The following is a 20,915-nucleotide window of genomic DNA, read 5'->3' as shown; positions in this document are numbered from 1 at the left end:
AATTGTCTCCCTTTATATTCCCTCCCATACTGCCTCACTTTGCGGTTTATACTTCTTCCTGGATTGTGTTCACTGCTTCTGCTGATTCCTCAGATAAGTCTGTTTCCTTTATTTGTGTTTCCTTGCTGGCTTGATTCTAGGTGACCCTGACTCCGTCCGTATTAAGTGCATGGAGCCGGTGGTCGTGTCCCCTCACTATTATAGGTTTTCAGGTGTCACATAGTGTTAGGTACGTGGACATGCAATAGTCTACCATAAAGACCTTTGCATGGGCATAGCAGTCAGGGAGAGCTCTAGGGGTTTTCTAGGGCTCACCCATATGCTCCTTAGTTTGAGATCAAGCCAGTCGGATGTTTATTTATAAGTTCCAGATTTCTGCAACACCATCCGTGACAGGTAGATTTGACTCTTTTCAAGGCCTGGGCTGCAATGATTATGATGCTGATTCTCAGCAACCACTTACTTTTAGCTCATGAGTGACACACCGCTGAAATCAGCATTTCTGTCACTACTTTATGCTGCCCTCAGTGAGGTCAGCATAAAGTTGATGACAGGTTCCCTTTAAGTGTGTTTTTTTTTTTTTAACAATACCTTTCATTAGTTATAATGGCTTGTTTTGTCTAGGGAGCAATTATTGGAAATAAAATGGCCGCCCTCCTATTAGTGCACAAAAACCTTTTCTGATCACACAGGAAGACAAGTTACTTCACAACACTGAGGTAAAGAGCTGCCTCATCATCCTCCCTGCTCTACTTGTCAGGGATAATGATACTGAATACGGACGATAAGATCTTCAGATGAATCTGAATTTGGAATGGAGTTCACGAGGAGACATGAAGTACAGAGGACGGACAGGACAGACTGTGGTAATGTAGGGCTGTGGTAATAAAGACTGCATACAAGTGCTGCTGCTCATCAGGCACATCCTCACCTCCTCTGTACTTCATGTCATCCATGAACCATTCCTACAGAGATTCAGCTGAAGATCTTATCAGCTGTATTCAGGATCCTAATCCCTGACAAGTAGAGCAGAGAAGAGGATAAGGCAGCTCTTTAGCTCAGGTTTTGTGTATACTAATAGGACGGCGGCCATTTTATTTCTCTTAATGATTGCTCCCTAGACAAAATGAGGCATTATAACTAATGAAAGGTATTTGGGAATCTATTTATAATAAAGTAATATTTAAGTATTTCAATTTTCTTAATTCATGGAGAACCCCTTTAAAGTAGCTCTGGGGGAAAAAATAAAAGATAAGTGGCCACATGTTGTAGGCAGGTCCAAATTGAAAGAAGGCTGGGCAAGACAAGTATGCAGGAACAACCAAAGTAGGTGAGCTCTGCAATACTATCGCAGCACAAAATATTGCCCTAGCAGAACCAAATACCACAGTGCAGCACAAAATATTGCCTCAGCAGAAGCAGATACGGTCCCGAGGACGATAATAAAGTGGAATTCAGGAGGGTAACTGTAATCGTTATGTACCCAGCTGGCGGCTGAGAGGAAGGCTTGGGTAGCCCCTTGGCTATCAGCCTACCGCAAATTTACCTGTAGGGTCCACGGCCAGTCCGCCCAAGATACCGATCAACAAGAGTGGTGTTACTTGGTGAAAAAAACAACCTTACCTTATAGCCTACCCTTTCCCGTTTTTACAAGCATCATTCCGTGATAGTTTTTGAGCAGTTAGCGGTGTCATTGTATGACTGCATTTCAGTTATGCACCCTTCCGCCGACCATCTATGTAACATACCGTATCTAACAGTACAAGCTAGAGGCTATTTTGTAAATCTCTGTAATTTAATCCATACATTAATCCTGACAAAAGCTAAACTGTGCCCAGAGACAACGCGTCGCCGCTGCACAGATCAAACAACCTATTAGCTCCGAGTACCAAATCTTTTACTAGTCGGTTACGACCAAAATTACTCTTTTACTATTTACTGTGACCCTTAAAAAGTAATAAAATGTTTCTTCTCTTCCTAACTTGCAGCAGAAAAGTTGTATTCTCAGCAGTTTTTTTGACACCATCCAGTTGTAACAAAAATACAGGAGCTCGAAGATCATTTTATTGTATTTAATAATAAACATCTGGAAGTTTCAGCAGTAAAAAATACAAATGATTTCTCTAAAATAGAAACAAACTGCCGTGCACCACAATAAGCAGAAAACAATGTCAGAGCTTTGCCGTATGAGTACCGGTGTGTGCACTCAGGGGTGGCGGCCATTTTGTGAGCTGTGAGATAAAGTACCAAGTGTTTCGGGGATATAGACACTCGTAGCAATTAAAGAGGGAAATCCATCTGAAATAGTCATCTAATGTGGGCTCCTATATATAACTCTAAATAGAAAGTTTGAAGCATCCATATCCATTACTATGATGCCCTAAAAAACTCTGCAATCAACCATGTGGATGAATTCCAGAGAGCGCAGAGGTCTTCATTTTGTAAATTGGTAGGGTCTGAGCCTACTATAAGACATATGAGAAAATTATCTTAGTTGGGTTTCTGCTTTAAGAAGTTATCTAGTCTTTTAGAAAAAAAAATCTGATTAATAAGTCCATGGTGGGAATTTCTGATTAATAAGTCCAGGGTGAAAATGTCATGGTCAAGTGATTTTCCCTTCTTGACTACGAGCAAAGGCTCAATCTACAGCACCAAAGGTGTGAAATCTACATTTAAAATCTCCAGTTTTCCCTCACCAAAAATCTGATTAATAGGGCAGTAACTAAGTAGAGAGAAAAAGCTTGGTTTGTCATGTCTACGTGCACCCTCTACCCGTATAGAGTGATCGTGTACATGCAGGACCAGGGCAGATATCACAGCATAAATAGGCAGATTCATCATTATTAAAAGTGTATTACTATCTCATAAATGATGGCAGATTGCTAGGATACGTCACAATTTCAGATCAGTCATGGGGCCCCCATGATCCTGAGAATGAAGGGGCAGCAGCACAGAATCTACGATGTGGCCATCTGACTGGTTTCCTTGCATAGTGGTGCCCCAGCCACCTCCTTGTATGTAGTCATATCCACCTGAAAGGGAGTTACCTGGCACAACGGGCGGCTGCGGTGCTGCTGTACAGGGAAACACTTCATCAGCACTGCAGCCCCTTCATTCTCAGGAACAGCAAGGGCAACAAGACTACAGTGGTAGCCAACCAATGATAAAGCGATATTCTACTGATACGCCATAGTTTATGAGAATAACCCCCATAAGTATTGGAAGGCTGAGTGACATCTTATGCGAGAGCTGTAATGGAGGCCATATTGGTTATAACCAGGTCTTCCCAATAATAGGTGCAACTGGGAAACAGATTAACTAAAAATTTAGTTCTAGATTTTAGGAAATGCTCTTTAGGGCAAAAAGATGGGCAATTACAGACGCAATTTCCTTAAAGGGAACCTGTCACCGGGATTTTGTGTATAGAGCTGAGGACACGGGTTGCTAGATGGCCGCTAGCACATCCGCAATACCCAGTCCCCATAGCTCTGTGTGCTTTTATTGTGTCAAAAAACCGATTTGATACATATGCAAATTACCCTGAGATGAGTCCTGTATGTGAGATGAGTCAGGGACAGGACTTCTCAGGTTAATTTGCATATGGATCAAATCGGTTTTTTTTGACACAATAAAAGCACACAGAGCTATGGGGACTGGGTACTGCGGATGTGCTAGCGGCCATCTAGCAACCCATGTCCTCAGCTCTATGCACAAAATCCCGGTGACAGGTTCCCTTTAAGTACAAGCTACTGGCTGCGTTTTTCGGCCTAGTAAATAGTCTTTCTCAGGCAACTCAATTGGCACTGAGCAAACCAGGGCAAGCGGCTGAGTGCATATTAATCAGAATTTGGTCAAAAAAGTGGAGAATTTCTATAAATGACACTATGTCATGCATTCCCTTCAGTTCACAAAACGGGTGCCTCCAATGTGATTGAGTGACGGGTCCACTTAAGTGGCAAGTTGGGTGCACGATTTTCAATGCATTTTAAATATTACAATAGTGCAAATAAAACCACAAACTGATATTTCATACGCCTTTCCATAAAGAAAAGAAAGAACCTTACTCACAGATTTACATTTAGTACAAAAACAAGTATGCGGGAAGTCACTGTGCCAAGTTCTTACTTCCTTCTATGTAAACATAACGTGGCACATTATGGGCATCTAGCATCTGTTTGCTGTGAATTACAACATATTTTGCATCTATTGCACTGGTTTTAATACGTTTTCCCCACTGTGTTTGTCACATTATTGACTCTATATGTAGCAAGTAACCTGTAGGACCTCTAGGGCCAAAACACTATATCTGAAAGTGTATACTGGATGGTGTCAGGGCTTGGGTGACCGGGTTTAAACCAACGGTCTAGTTTACAATGGTCTAGAACAGGGATGGTCAACCTGTGGCCCTCCAGCTGTTGTAAAACTACAACTCCCACCATGCCCTGCTGCAGGCCGATAGCTGTAGGCTGTCCAGGCATGCTGGGAATGTTAGTTTTGCAGCAGCTGGAGGGGCGCAGGTTGGGCATCCCTGGTCTAATCCTCACGTTACCAATGACCTGCCGGTCACTTTTACTGAGATGCAGCAATAACAAGGTGTTGACGGCACTGAAGTCACTGCTGCAGCCAGTGACCGGCTGCAGCAGACACGTCGTGTCAGTCCATTGAAGTCCTGTAATTCATGGCTGTACCAAGTCCTCCAGTGCAAAAGTCTAGCTTTGCCCTGGCTAACAGAGGGGGGTCCCGAATGACTGACTACCTAAAGTTGTCCATTAAATATACAGAGAAAAATTCATATGGTTTATGTGTGATGCTTCACAATGTAAATTTGCCTGGCACCTATAAATGGACTTGGCACAACTGGTGGCACTGTGAACGCTGGTAATGTAAAGGAGTTTCTCAATCGCAGTAAGTGACGACACGTCACTACGACATGCCACTTATTAAGGGTTGGATTGATGGAGTGAATGGGGCTTAGTTATAGTTTTCACCACAGTACCTACGTACTACTACGGCGGCTCCTTTATACTGTGCAGTAACATATCGTGCATTACGCAACCGTGCACCCTCACTAGCAGAGTCCATTACTAAGCAAACCCTTAATACAGGCATGGCCAACCTGCGGCTCTCCAGCTGTTGTAAAACTACAACTCCCACCATGCCCTGCCGCAGGCTGATAGCTGTAGGCAGTCTGAGCATGCTGGGAGTTGTCGTTTTTCAACAGCTGGAGAGCCTCAGGTTGGCCATGACTGCCTTAATACTTGAGTTGCTGAAGGGCTCTCGATGGCCAGAGTTTCTCTTTAAAGGGGCTTTCTGGAAGTATAATATTGATGACCTATCCTCAGGATAGATCATCAATATCCGATCGGTGGGGGTATTACACCCATCACCCTGTCAACCAGCTGTTTGAAGAGGCCACGGTGCGCTGGTGAATGACGTGGCCTCCTTCCAGCATAACGAGCACAGCGCCATACATTGTATAGTGGCTATGCTTTGTATTCCAGCTCAATCCCATTATGTGCACTGGCCTAGGAAGAGGGCGCAGTGCTCCCTGGAGGATTGCGTTCTCTTCAAACAGCAGATGGGCAGGGGTGACGGGAGTTGGGCTCCCACAGATCAGACATTGATGATCTATCCCGAGGATAGGTCATCAACAATTTACCCGTTTTATACCACCAAATATATAAACCTTGATCTTGGGACCTTGATAAAAATAAAATAAAAGAGCCAAGAGAACAAAAGCACATTACGCATTGTACCCACAGCAGCCAAGCAGATCACATCAGTCATTGTATGACCTGTGCTGGAAAACGTGTGCTTTCATCTAACTGGTTGGGCCCCACTTTATGCTTACGTTACGAAAGCTACTGACGAGCGTTTTTTCCCTTCCTAGAATGGGTTGTGGACGGGCAGACACAATACTGCAGAATATGTATCTAATCGTTATAGCAGGTATGATCTCCAGAAAACGGCAGGTCACACCACAGGGTATCTGTTTACTCGTAGACATCATGGCTCCCATTTTAATGCCTGGAACATGCAATGCAAACAGACATTGGAAGTCTCCCAAAAACTATAAGGCCTCTTTCAGACGGGCGTTGCAGGAAAATGTGCGGGTGCGTTGCGGGAACACCCGCGATTTTTCCACGCGAGTGCAAAACATTGTAATGCGTTTTGCACTCGCGTGAGAAAAATCGCGCATGTTTGGTACCCAAACCCTAACTTCTTCAGAGAAGTTCGGGTCTGGGATCGGTGTTCTGTAGATTGTATTATTTTCCCTTATAACATGGTTATAAGGGAAAATAATAGCATTCTGAATACAGACTGCATAGTACAATAGCGCTGGAGGGGTTAAAAAAATAAAAATAAAATGTAACTCACCTTAGTCCACTTGCTCGCGCAGCCGGCATCTCTTCTGTCTTCATCTTATCTTTGTGTAGCAACAGGTCACAGTCATCACATGATCCATCACCATGGTAAAAGATCATGTGACGGACCATGTGATGACTGTGATGTCACCAAAGGTCGCGAGCAAGTGGATTAAGGTGAGTTACATTTTATTTTATTTTTTTAACCCCTCCAGCGCTATTGTACTATGCATTCTGTATTCAGAATGCTATTATTTTCCCTTATTACCATGTTATAAGGGGAAATAATAATAATCGGGTCTCCATCCCGATAGTCTCCTAGCAACCGTGCGTAAAAATCGCACTGCATCCGCACTTGCTTGCGATTTTCACGCAACCCCATTCATTTCTATGGGGCCTGCGTTACGTGAAAAACGCTGAATATAGAGCATGCTGCGATTTTGACGCAACACACAAGTGATGCGTGAAAATTGCCGCTCATGTGAACAGCCCCATAGAAATGAATGGGTCGGTATTCAGTGTGGGTGCAATGCGTTCAACTCACGCATCGCATCCACGCGGAATACTCGCCCGTGTGAAAGGGGCCTAAGGGTGCGGTCACACGGTCAGGTTTCTTGATGCCGTTTTAGAAACCAAAACCAGGAGTGAATTCAAAAAAGAGAAGTCTTATTTGTCCTTAAGGGTATATTCACACGTCCGTAGTGTATTGCGGATCCGCAATACACCCGGCCGGCAGCCCCATAGAACTGCATATTCTTGTCCGCAATTGCGGACAAGAATAGGACATGTTCTTTTTTTTTTCCTGAGCCGCGGACCGGAAGTTTGGGGCCACGCTCCGGAAATGCGGATGCGGACAGCACAGTGTCCATTCCTGCTCTATAGAGAATGAATGGGTCCGCACCCGTTCCACAATTATCCGTTCTACGGACGTGTGAATGGACCCTAATAATTTCTCTGCTTTGACGATCCACTCCTGACTTTGGCTTGCAAAACTGCATCTGGAAACCTGACTGTGGAGAAATATTCTAATAGGACCTAACGGCCTTCTGACATTTTTGATGGCGGAGCTGCACACTGGGCTATTCGCGCCATCAAAAATATCATAAAGCTTGACAGAAACCCCTAAATGCAAGCCTAATACGGTCCTGTTCTGCTTGACAGATGTAGATGAAACGCGATGAAAAATTTTACCAATCAGCAGCAGATTTTTGACCGTATTGAAACGGAAAGATGGACCTCATGTCTCAAAGAAAATTAGTCTTTATGAGACCCCTAAGAAGCAATCAGACTGCAGCTTAGAAAACGCGGACTCCGAATGGCTGCTAGGGGTAACAAGGTCACTTTTGCTTTGAGGCATTTTTAATACATCAGAATAAGTGCATTAATTCACTATAAGAAAACTCACATTCAAGTACTATGTCAAGAAAACTCATGGCATGTAGCATAATATGTGCAAAACAGCAGAGCAGAACCGAGCTAGAATACATGAACAGTGCCCCTAAGACAGGGGCAAACACAGTATCAAAGACAGAAATAACATATAAAAATAACTGACAACATAAAAGTGAACAAAGCGAAGTAAACTGCACTTAAAAGTACAACCGCTACACTGAGAATGGCGCCGAGCTTCCAGTTCTTTTCAAAGTGCTAGACTTAGGGCCTGCGGGGAACAGCTGGTTGGTGGGGGTCCCAGGTGTTGAACCTTCACCGATCAGATACTGACGACAGGTCATCAATATTAAGGGGGTATTCCCATCTCAGACAATGGGGGCATATCACTAGGATATGCCCCTCATTGTTTAATAGGTGCGGGTCCCAGAGGTGGGACCTGCACCTACACCGAGAACGGAGCCCTGACAGTGGTGGAGGGCGCACTGCGCAGCCGCCCTCCATTTATTTCTATAAGGTCGCTGAAAATAGCTGAGCGCTGCCTCGGCTATTTGCGTCAGGCGTAAAAATGAATGGGAGCAGTAGCTGTGCATGTGCGGTGCGCTCCCATTCACTTCTGGAGAGCGCTTGGTGGTATCCCTGGGTCCTCCAGCCACAACTTTCTCTGCTCCGTTCTCGATATATGTGTGGGTCGCAGCGGCGGTACCCGCACCTATCAGACAACGAGGACATATCCTAGTGATATAAAAACCAAACCTATATCCCCACCTATAATCAACCCATATACACCATAGAATAGAACACCAATAGAAGTATATGTGGTTCAATAATAAATAACAAGCTAATCACACATCTATCATGGTTCTAGTATCACATTTTTATTAAACATATATTGCAGACATGATTGGCGTAGACAAATTAATAAGGGGCGTGGGGGTCTGACCTGAGGCTGGACACAATTATTTGGTTGATACTATAGAGATATCTGCCTATATACTTTGTATTACACTGCATTGCATATTTTTTACATGTTATTTGATCAGTACAATTTATAGCCATACCATTAGGCTGTGTGTATAAGACTTATTGAAGTACTCCTGAATCTGCACCTTATAGTACCTCCCTCAAAATACTTTTTGCACTTGCACTTTATTACATTTATCCTGCCGTATGGTCACCACCACTGCGTTGGCGTTTTTAACCTTTTTAATTTATTTGTGTATGCCAATCACGTCTGCGAAATATGTTTAATAAAAGTTTGATACTAGAGCCATGACGGATGTGTGATTAGCTTGCTATTTATGATTAAACCACATATACTTCTATTGGTGTTATATCCTAGTGATATGCCCCCATTGTCTCAAATGGGAATACCCCTTTAAGAGGCCATAAAACCCCTTTAAGCACATATCCACTTACAGGGTAATTCCTAACGTATAAAGTGACAAAATATTTCTAGGATATGGCATTACTTTCTGATCAGTGGGGATCCAACTTCGGGGACCCCGACATATCCTGAGGATGATGGGGCCACAGTGCTGCTTCCGTGCTGTGCCCCCTTCACTGTATTTCCCTGCACAGCTCAGGATCTGTGGTGGTCCTAGAGATCGGGCACCTCACAACTGGCATATCTTATGGATTCATCATCACTTTATAAGATAGGGAAATCCCTTAAAAAAATAAAATACATTTTTTAAAAATAAATAAATATATATATATATATATATATATATACACTCACACACAGTCGGGTCCATAAATATTGTAACTTTTTTGGCTCTATACACCACCACAATGGATTTGAAATGAAACAAACAAGATGTGCTTTACCTGCAGACTGTCAGCTTTACCTGCAGACTGTCAGCTTTACCTGCAGACTGTCAGCTCTACCTGCAGACTGTCAGCTTTACCTGCAGACTGTTGGCTGTACCCGCAGACTGTCAGCTTTACCTGCAGACTGTCAGCTTTACCTGCAGACTGTCAGCTTTACCTGCAGACTGTCAGCTTTACCGGCAGACTGTCAGCTTTACCTGCAGACTGTCGGCTTTACCTGCAGACTGTCAGCTTTACCTGCAGACTGTCAGTTTTACCCGCAGACTGTCGGCTTTACCTGCAGACTGTCAGCTGTAATTTGAGGGGATTTACATCCAGATCAGGTGAACGGTGCAGGAATTACAGCAGTTTGCATCTGTGCCTCCCACATGTTAAGGGACCCAAAGTAATGGGACAATTGGCTTCGCACCTGTTCCATGGCCGGTGTGTGTTATTCCCTCATTATCCCAATTACAATGAGCAGATACAAGGTCCAGAGGTCATCTCCAGTCTGGTATCTGCATTTGGAATCTGTTGCTGTCAACTCTCAAGATGAGACCAAAGAGCGGTCACTATCAGTGAAGCCATCATTAGGCTGAAAAAACAAAACAACCATCAGAGAGATGGCAAAAACATCAGGTGTGGCCAAAACAACTGTTTGGAACATTCTTAAAAAGAAGGAACGCACCGGTGAGCTCAGCAACACCAAAAGACCCTGAAGACCACGGAAAACAACTGTGGTGGATGACCGAAGAATTCTTTCCCTGGTGAAGAAAACACCCTTCACAGCAGTTGGCCAGATCACGAACACTCTCCAGGAGGTAGGTGTATGTGTCAAAGTCAACAATCAGGAGAAGACTTCACCAGAGAGAATACAGAGGGTTCACCACAAGATGGAAACCATTGGTGAGCCTCAAAAACAGGAAGGCCAGATTAGAGTTTGCCAAACGACATCTAACAAAGCCTTCACAGTTCTGGAACAGCATCCTATGGACAGATAAGACCAAGATCAACTTGTACCAGAGTGATGGGAAGAGAAGAGTATGGAGAAGGAAAGGAACTGCTCATGATCCTAAGCATACCACCTCATCAGTGAAGCATGGTGGTGGCAGTGTCATGGCGTGGGCCTGTATGGCGGCCAATGGAACTGCTTCTCTAGTATTTATTGATGATGTGACTGCTGACAAAAGCAGCAGGAGGAATTCTGAAGTGTTTCGGGCAATATTATCTGCTCATATTCAGCCAAATGCTTTAGAACTCATTGGACGGCTCTTCACAGTGCAGATGGACAATGACCCAAAGCATACTGCAAAAGCAACCAAAGAGTTTAAGGGAAAGAAGTGGAATGTTCTGCAATGGCCGAGTCAATCCCCGGACCTGAACCCGATTGAGCATTTCACTTGCTGAAGACAAAACTGAAGGGAAAATGCCCCAAGAACAAGCGGGAACTGAAGACAGTTGCAGTAGAGGCCGGGCAGAGCGTCATCAGGGATGAGACCAGCGTCTGATGTCTATGCGTTCCAGACTTCAGGCTGTAATTGACTGCAAAGGATTATTATTCTGTCCTATTACTTTTGGTCCCTTAACAAGTGGGAGGCACAGATGCAAACTGTTGTAATTCCTACATCGTTCACCCTTATATGGATGTAAATACCCTCAAATTAAAGCTGACAGTCTGCAGGTAAAGCACATCTTGTTCGTTTCATTTCAAATCCGTTGTGGTGGTGTATAGAGCCAAAAATGTTTGAATTGTGTTGATGTCCCAATATTTATGGATCTGACTATATATATACACATATATATATATATATATATATATATATATATATATATATATATATTTAAATATATAATTCTGTTTTGAGTCGCCCACAAATTCTTTTCAGCCGTGGTTTCAGAGAAAGCTGGGTGACAACCTATAGGGCTAGCATTGTACAGGTGTGTCTTTCCTTACCTTTCCACTTGGCTTGGGAACTGTGTACCCTTGTACAGAGTCTGTGCATGAAATGACTTCAGGAGTCTGAGAAAGGTAGCACCAACCCTTCAAGGAGCTAAGGGGCCATTCACATGGAGGTATTTGCAGGTGGAATTTTGGTGCGGACACAGAGCCACAATTCTGCCGGCAGCCGCATGATGTCTGCCTCCCATTCTTTTCAATGGAAAGCAGTGCTGCAGTTCTCCGACCAGCGGTTTAAAGCTGCAACCGCATCAAGAAGGGGCATGTCCCTTCTTGGTATGGTGTCTGCACGGACATTGCTTAAAGCCACGGAGGGCCTGCAGCATCTACAGTGAACAACCGCTGCAGAAACTGTGATGGTGACTAATTTTGATGCGTGTGAACAGCCTCTTATTGTTGCCATGTCACCAGAAACAATATGGCTGCCCTTGTAGATTATACAGTATATGGGTTATCACTTATCTTTCTCAGACTGAAAAGAAACGTTGTCCAGTTACTCCACATAGGATCAGTATCGCTATGTTCAAGGGTTAATATTTGAATACAACTTTTTTTTATATATTAGAGGGAAATACTTTTAAACACAATTTTTAGCAACATTTAGATTTTGGCAATCCTGGCAGTGAAGAGTGCAAAACATGAGCAGCTCCGACGCAAACTAGAACTGGCCGTAAAAATCTGAGCGGCCGGAGAGCAGAGGCAGAAAATCCCGTGACGGAGTCAAACATAAATTAGCGTTTTCAGTTCCACTGTCGATAAGAACTCGCAATTCTCTGCCGCTAAGAAATGCGTTGTTGTGCTGCAGTGTCCGCGCCTACGATCACACAAATGTCATGTCACGCATGTGTTTTGGTTCACGCTGCGAAACAGGCAAAACACTGGAAACGGGTAGAAGAAGACAACCACCCCCAACTTACAAAACATAACAGATTTATTGGAGGAGGAATTTCGCCTCTTTCCTTTCCTCGTTTTTGCAAGACTTGTTGATGTCCATTATCTTCTCGCAGATGTACTTGTTGACTTTGGAGAGCCTTTGTGCAATTTCATTCTCGTCCATAGTCTCTTGTGCTATTCGGTCATACACACATTCTGGAGAAAAAGCAAAACACACAAAAAGGCAACTGAAAGGGAGAAGATTCACAAAACAGCTGTTGGTTATAACGCATTAGCATTAATTTGCCTTAAAGGGCATCTGTCAGCAGTTTTGTACGTATGACACTGGCTGACCTGTTACATGTGCGCTTGGCAGCTGAAGACATCTGTGTTGGTCCCATGTTCATATGTGCCCGCACTGCTGAGAAAAATAATGTTTTCATATATGCAAATGAGCCTCTAGGAGCAACGGGGGCGTTGCCGTTACACCTAGAGGCTCTGCTCTCTCTGGAACTGCCGCACCCGCTGCACTTTGATTGACAGGACCAGACAGTGAAAATATTATAGCTAGCCTTGAGCGAACTGAGTTTCGGATCATAGGTCCAAAGTCGTCTCGTTCAAAGACTTCGATTTTAATGCGGTCTCCGTACAGCATGAAAATGTATGCAAAATTTGTATCGCCCGAAGTTGTGTGAGACTTCGGTGAATTCATTCGGGATTCCGATCTGCGGCTTTAAAAACTATTCAAAATAGGAATCTGAAGCTAGTACCTCGACTTTTTAATTCAAATTTTTTTTTTAGACGCAGATAGGAATACCGAATTAATCCACTGAAGTCTCGTGCAGCTTCGGGCGATACGAATTTTACCTGCGTGCAGCCCATACATTTTAATGCTGTACGAATCGACTTCCGAACGAATCCAAAGCTCGATTTGCTCAAGACTAACCATAACGCTTGGCCCTATCAAAGTGCAGAGGGTGTGACAGCTGCAGAGAGAGCGGAGCCTCTAGGTGTAATGGCAACGCCCCCGTTGCTCCTAGAGACTCATTTGCATATATTAAAAACATTATTTTTCTCATTAATGCAAACACATATAAACATGGGACCAACACAGATGTCTTCAGCTGCCAAGAGCACATGTAACAGGTCAGCCGGTGTCATAGGGACAAAGGGGTTGTGCAATTTTTTTTCACACCCCACAGAGTGGCCAGGCCCATGGTGGTGATCCTACTTACCTGGTTCCAGTTCCAGCTCCACCACCTGCTGTTTATGTTTATTTACTTATTATGAATATGACGATACCAAATATCTGCATATTATTTTATGACTTGTGGCTTACATTGAAGTGAATGGGCCTGAGCACAGCCCCTATACAATGTACAGCGCTGTGCTGGTTAAGCGGGGAGAAGGACGCGGCGTTAACAGGAGCGACGGTGCCTTCTCAAACAGCTGATCCTCGGGTGTCGGAACCCCACGATCATATACTGATGACCTATCCTGAGGATCGGTCATCAGTATTAAAATCCCGGAAAACCCCTTTAAAGTGCATTTACTGCAATTTACTGGATTTTTTTCACAATTTTTTAAAATCTCACAGGTAGATTTCTAATTTACATTTTTTTTTAATACCTGGACTAGTTATGGGCCTTATACAGAGATGCCATGATCAACAGGGGATCAGCACTGGTCGTGACTTTCATAGGATTAAGAGGCAAAGATCACAGGCTTCTCAGATGTGCACCATCAGAGCGGGGCTGCCGAGCCTTTCATTGTGGATGTCAATCATTGCCCAGTGCGTATAGCTGCTTACAAGGGTGGTCTTCTACCAGCTTTATTGTGGAATCTCTTTCCTAATATAAAGAATAAGTCGTCTGTATTTCAGAAGCATCTCCTTTAGCAGCCTACCATTAAGACGGCAGAGAATGAACCTGTGTAGTCTGCCGGAGTCCCCCCTTGAGCCTGTCTCCTTGGTGACACTCATCAGAGAGCGCGGGAGAGAAGAGAGTGCGGTGTAAAGATCAGGGCTGGAAGGAACTAGACTGAAAAGAGAACAGTGAGAAGCATCATTGTTCCCATCACTGAAACTATCTTTTAATGTTCCCAACTTCAATTTAGCTTCTTCCTGCGGAGAGCGGCGCTCCAAGGGCTGCTCTCACCGTGACGGATGTCACCGACACGGTATGGAGCTTTGAACGCCTTACACTCCTGCTCAGGGATAACCACTTCAATTCATGATATTTCATTCAGGATTATTTTTTTCTCTGGACTGGACTGAAGAATCCTGATCCACAGATAATGTGGTGGAATGACACTGGAATTGCAATATTAGGAGCTGTGCAGTAGGGCTACATGGCTTACCTCTGATAACACTTAGTTTGTGAGGCGACAGCGGAGGTTTGGGACTCGCATCTTTTTTCTTTTTTGTAGCCACGCCGGTGACGCTTCGGTTTTTCAGAACGTCTGTGCCCCAGATCATTACAGCCAGATTCTTGGTGTACTTGGAATCTCCCTGCGTCGCCTGCAGTTGGTGCCATTTCTCCTCATTCACCCATACACCGCTCCCCAGATGGACCTATATTTAAGAGGTAGGAAGTAAAGTTGTAAAAGTTATATATATATATATATATATATATATATATATACACACACACAGTGGATATAAAAAGTCTACACACTCCTGTTACAATGTCAGGTTTCTGTGCTGTAAAAATCAAATAAAATAATGTGGTTGCATAAGTGTTCACACCCTCTTATCACTGGGGATTAGAGTTGAGCGAACACCTGGATGTTCGGGTTCGAGAAGTTCGGCCGAACATCCCGGAAATGTTCGGGTTCGGGATCCGAACCCGATCCGAACTTCGTCCCGAACCCGAACCCCATTGAAGTCAATGGGGACCCGAACTTTTCGGCACTAAAACGGCTGTAAAACAGCCCAGGAAAGGGCTAGAGGGCTGCAAAAGGCAGCAACATGTAGGTAAATCCCCTGCAAACAAATGTGGATAGGGAAATTAATTAAAATAAAAATTAAATAAATAAAAATTAACCAAAATCAATTGGAGAGAGGTTCCATAGCAGAGAATCTGGCTTCCCGTCACCCACCACTGGAACAGTCCATTCTCAGATATTTAGGCCCCGGCACCCAGGCAGAGGAGAGAGGTCCCGTAACAGAGAATCTGTCTTCATGTCAGCAGAGAATTAGTCTGCATGTCATAGCAGAGAATGAGGCTTCACGTCAGCCACCACTGCAACAGTCCATTGGCATATATTTAGGCCTAGCACACAGGCAGAGGAGAGAGGTCCCGTAACAGAGAATCTGGCTTCATGTCAGCAGAGAATCAGTCTGCATGTCATAGCAGAGAATGAGGCTTCACGTCAGCCACCACTGCAACAGTCCATTGGCATATATTTAGGCCCAGCACACACACAGGCAGAGGAGAGAGGTCCCGTAACAGAGAATCTGTCTTCATGTCAGCAGAGAATTAGTCTGCATGTCATAGCAGAGAATGAGGCTTCACGTCACCCACCACTGCAACAGTCCATTGGCATATATTTAGGCCTAGCACACAGGCAGAGCAGAGAGGTCCCGTAACAGACAATCTGGCTTCATGACAGCAGAGAATCAGTCTGCATGTCATAGCAGAGAATGAGGCTTCACGTCACCCACCACTGCAACAGTCCATTGGCATATATTTAGGCCTAGCACACAGGCAGAGCAGAGAGGTCCCGTAACAGACGATCTGGCTTCATGTCAGCAGAGAATCAGTCTGCATGTCATAGCAGAGAATCAGGCTTCACGTCAGCCACCACTGCAACAGTCCATTGTCATAAATTTAGGCCCAGCACCCAGGCAGAGGAGAGAGGTCCCGTAACAGACAATCTGGCTTCATGTCAGCAGAGAATTAGTCTGCATGTCATAGCAGAGAATCAGGCTTCATGTCAGCCACCACTGCAACAGTCCATTGGCATATATTTAGGCCTAGCACACAGGCAGAGGAGAGGTTCATTCAACTTTGGGTAGCATCGCAATATAATGGTAAAATGAAAATAAAAATAGGATTGAATGAGGAAGTGCCCTGGAGTCCAATAATATATGGTTATGGGGAGGTAGTTAATGTCTAATCTGGACAAGGGACGGACAGGTCCTGTGGGATCCATGCCTGGTTCATTTTTATGAACGTCAGCTTGTCCACATTGGCTGTAGACAGGCGGCTGCGTTTGTCTGTAATGACGCCCCCTGCCGTGCTGAATACACGTTCAGACAAAACGCTGGCTGCCGGGCAGGCCAGCACCTCCAAGGCATAAAAGGCTAGCTCTGGCCACGTGGACAATTTAGAGACCCAGAAGTTGAATGGGGCCGAACCATCAGTCAGTACGTGGAGGGGTGTGCACACGTACTGTTCCACCATGTTAGTGAAATGTTGCCTCCTGCTAACACGTTGCGTATCAGGTGGTGGTGCAGTTAGCTGTGGCGTGTTGACAAAAGTTTTCCACATCTCTGCCATGCTAACCCTGCCCTCAGAGGAGCTGGCCGTGACACAGCTGCCTTGGCGACCTCTTGCTCCTCCTCTGCCTTGGCCTTGGGCTTCCACTTGTTCCCCTGTGACATTTGGGAATGCTCTCAGTAGCGCGTCTACCAACGTGCGCTTGTACTCGCGCATCTTCCTATCACGCTCCAGTGCAGGAAGTAAGGTGGGCACATTGTCTTTGTAGCGTGGATCCAGCAGGGTGGCAACCCAGTAGTCCGCACAGGTTAAAATGTGGGCAACTCTGCTGTCGTTGCGCAGGCACTGCAGCATGTAGTCGCTCATGTGTGCCAGGCTGCCCAGGGGTAAGGACAAGCTGTCCTCTGTGGGAGGCGTATCGTCATCGTCCTGCCTTTCCCCCCAGCCACGCACCAGTGATGGACCCGAGCTGCGTTGGGTGCCACCCCGCTGTGACCATGCTTCATCCTCATCCTCCTCCACCTCCTCCTCATCCTCGTCCTCCTCGTCCTCCAGTAGTGGGCCCTGGCTGGCCACATTTGTACCTGGCCTCTGCTGTTGCAAAAAACCTCCCTCTGAGTCACTTCGAAGAGACTGGCCTGAAAGTGCTAAAAATGACCCCTCTTCCTCATCCTCCTCCTCCTCCTCCTGGGCCACCTCCTGTTCCATCATCGCCCTAAGTGTTTTCTCAAGGAGACATAGAAGTGGTATTGTAACGCTGATAACGGTGTCATCGCCACTGGCCATGTTGGTGGAGTACTCGAAACAGCGCAACAGGGCACACAGGTCTCGCATGGAGGCCCAGTCATTGGTGGTGAAGTGGTGCTGTTCTGTAGTGCGACTGACCCGTGCGTGCTGCAGCTGAAACTCCACTATGGCCTGCTGCTGCTCGCACAGTCTGTCCAGCATGTGCAAGGTGGAGTTCCACCTGGTGGGCACGTCGCATATGAGGCGGTGAGCGGGAAGGCCGAAGTTACGCTGTAGCGCAGACAGGCGAGCAGCAGCAGGATGTGAACGCCGGAAGCGCGAACAGACGGCCCGCACTTTATGCAGCAGCTCTGACATGTCGGGGTAGTTGTGAATGAACTTCTGCACCACCAAATTCAGCACATGCGCCAAGCAAGGGATGTGCGTCAAATTGGCTAGTCCCAGAGCTGCAACGAGATTTCGCCCATTATCACACACCACCAGGCCGGGCTTGAGGCTCACCGGCAGCAACCACTCGTCGGTCTGTTGTTCAATACCCCGCCACAACTCCTGTGCGGTGTGGGGCCTGTCCCCCAAACATATGAGTTTCAGAATGGCCTGCTGACGTTTACCCCGGGCTGTGCTGAAGTTGGTGGTGAAGGTGTGTGGCTGACTGGATGAGCAGGTGGAAGAAGAGGAGGAGGAAGCCGAGAAGGAGGAGGTGGCAACAGGAGGCAAAGAATGTTGCCCTGCGATCCTTGGCGGCGGCAGGACGTGCGCCAAACAGCTCTCCGCCTGGGGCCCAGCTGCCACTACATTTACCCAGTGTGCAGTTAGGGAGATATAGCGTCCCTGGCCGTGCTTACTGGTCCACGTATCTGTGGTTAGGTGGACCTTGCTACAGATGGCGTTGCGCAGTGCACACTTGATTTTATCGGATACTTGGTTGTGCAGGGAAGGCACGGCTCTCTTGGAGAAGTAGTGCCGGCTGGGAACAACATACTGTGGGACAGCAAGCGACATGAGCTGTTTGAAGCTGTCTGTGTCCACCAGCCTAAATGACAGCATTTCATAGGCCAGTAGTTTAGAAATGCTGGCATTCAGGGCCAGGGATCGAGGGTGGCTAGGTGGGAATTTACGCTTTCTATCAAATGTTTGTGAGATGGAGAGCTGAACGCTGGCGTGTGACATGGTTGAGACGCTTGGTGACGGAGGTGGTGGTGGTGGTGTTGGTGGTACATCCCCTGTTTGCTGGGCGGCAGGTGCCAACGTTCCTCCAGAGGCGGAGGAAGAGGCCGAGGCGGCAGCAGCAGAATAGGCCGAGGCGGCAGCAGCAGAAGAGGTAGCAGGGGGAGCCTGAGTGACTTCCTTGGTTTTAAGGTGTTTACTCCACTGCAGTTCATGCTTTGCATGCAGGTGCCTGGTCATGCAGGTTGTGCTCAGGTTCAGAACGTTAATGCCTCGCTTCAGGCTCTGATGGCACAGCGTGCAAACCACTCGGGTCTTGTCGTCAGCACATTGTTTGAAGAAGTGCCATGCCAGGGAACTCCTTGAAGCTGCCTTTGGGGTGCTCGGTCCCAGATGGCGGCGGTCAGTAGCAGGCGGAGTCTCTTGGCGGCGGGTGTTCTGCTTTTGCCCACTGCTCCCTCTTTTGCTACGCTGTTGGCTCGGTCTCACCACTGCCTCTTCCTCCGAACTGTGAAAGTCAGTGGCACGACCTTCATTCCATGTGGGGTCTAGGACCTCATCGTCCCCTGCATCGTCTTCCACCCAGTCTTGATCCCTGACCTCCTGTTCAGTCTGCACACTGCAGAAAGACGCAGCAGTTGGCACCTGTGTTTCGTCATCATCAGAGACATGCTGAGGTGGTATTCCCATGTCCTCATCATCAGGAAACATAAGTGGTTGTGCGTCAGTGCATTCTATGTCTTTCACCGCTGGGGAAGGGCTAGGTGGATGCCCTTGGGAAACCCTGCCAGCGGAGTCTTCAAACAGCATAAGAGACTGCTGCATAACTTGAGGCTGAGACAGTTTCCCTGGTATGCATGGGGGTGATGTGACAGACTGATGGGGTTGGTTTTCAGGCGCCATCTGTGCGCTTTCTGCAGAAGACTGGGTGGGAGATAATGTGAACGTGCTGGATCCACTGTCGGCCACCCAATTGACTAATGCCTGTACCTGCTCAGGCCTTACCATCCTTAGAACGGCATTGGGCCCCACCATATATCGCTGTAAATTCTGGCGGCTACTGGGACCTGAGGTAGTTGGTACACTAGGACGTGTGGATGTGGCAGAACGGCCACGTCCTCTCCCAGCACCAGAGGGTCCACTAACACCACCACGACCATGTCCACGTCCGCGTCCCTTACTAGATGTTTTTCTCATTGTTATGGTTCACCACAACAACAAATATATTATTTGGCCCAATGTATTGTATTCAAATTCAGCGGGATATAAATTTGAGGCCTAGTATTTAGGCGCTGGGTGACCGGTATGGATTTAGTGACAGAATTAGACTTGGAAATGCACAGAAGCGTGTGTGTGAAGTTATTCTGAATGACCCAATGTGCACCTTGAATATTATATACCCTTTTTGGGATAGATTTCAAATAGCTCTGATATAGCAGGAACCACTAAATTATGAAATTGCTAAATTGGGAATTGTACTTCAACCCAGAACAAAAAATGTGCTTTGACGGGCACTAAATAACTTTCCCAGCTACAACAGTACAGCGGTAACGAGAGATTTAGAGGGATTTAAATTTGAGGCCTAGTATTTAGGCGCTGGGTGACAGGTATGGGTTTAGTGACAGAATTAGACTTGGAAATACACAGTAGCGGGTGTGTGTGAAGTTATTCTGAATGACCCAATGTGCACCTTGAATATTATATACCCTTTTTGGGATAGATTTCAAATAGCTCTGATATAGCAGAAACCACTAAATTATGAAATTGCTAAATTGGGAATTGTACTTCAACCCAGAACAAAAAATGTGCTTTGACGGGCACTAAATAACTTTCCCAGCTACAACAGTACAGCGGTAACGAGAGATTTAGAGGGATTTAAATTTGAGGCCTAGTATTTAGGCGCTGGGTGACAGGTATGGGTTTAGTGACAGAATTAGACTTGGAAATACACAGTAGCGGGTGTGTGTGAAGTTATTCTGAATGACCCAATGTGCACCTTCAATATTATATACCCTTTTTGGGATAGATTTCAAATAGCTCTGATATAGCAGAAACCACTAAATTATGAAATTGCTAAATTGGGAATTGTACTTCAACCCAGAACAAAAAATGTGCTTTGACGGACACTAAATATCTTGCCCAGCAACAACAGTACAGCGGTGG

At 45.8% G+C, this 20,915-nt stretch overlaps 2 protein-coding genes across 2 annotated transcripts in view; both read right to left on the bottom strand.

Moving 5' to 3' along the window:
* Nucleotides 1–20,915, bottom strand: part of AGBL4 (AGBL carboxypeptidase 4) — a 1,564,331-nt gene that overhangs the window by 359,186 nt on the left and 1,184,230 nt on the right. The window lies entirely within an intron of this gene.
* BEND5 (BEN domain containing 5) overlaps nucleotides 11,503–20,915 on the bottom strand; it is a 62,047-nt gene continuing 52,634 nt past the window's right edge. Inside the window, exons 6-7 of the mRNA XM_044302213.1 lie at nucleotides 14,755–14,968; nucleotides 11,503–12,612 (exon numbers count right to left, since the gene is read on the bottom strand). Of these exons, the coding sequence (XP_044158148.1) occupies nucleotides 12,455–12,612; nucleotides 14,755–14,968 (372 nt within the window). The 3' untranslated portion in view covers nucleotides 11,503–12,454. The remainder of the gene's footprint in view (nucleotides 12,613–14,754; nucleotides 14,969–20,915) is intronic.

This window comes from Bufo gargarizans, chromosome 7 (genome assembly GCF_014858855.1).
Source record: "Bufo gargarizans isolate SCDJY-AF-19 chromosome 7, ASM1485885v1, whole genome shotgun sequence".
Classification (NCBI taxonomy): domain Eukaryota; kingdom Metazoa; phylum Chordata; class Amphibia; order Anura; family Bufonidae; genus Bufo; species Bufo gargarizans.
This window is presented reverse-complemented; position numbering and strand designations above follow the sequence as displayed.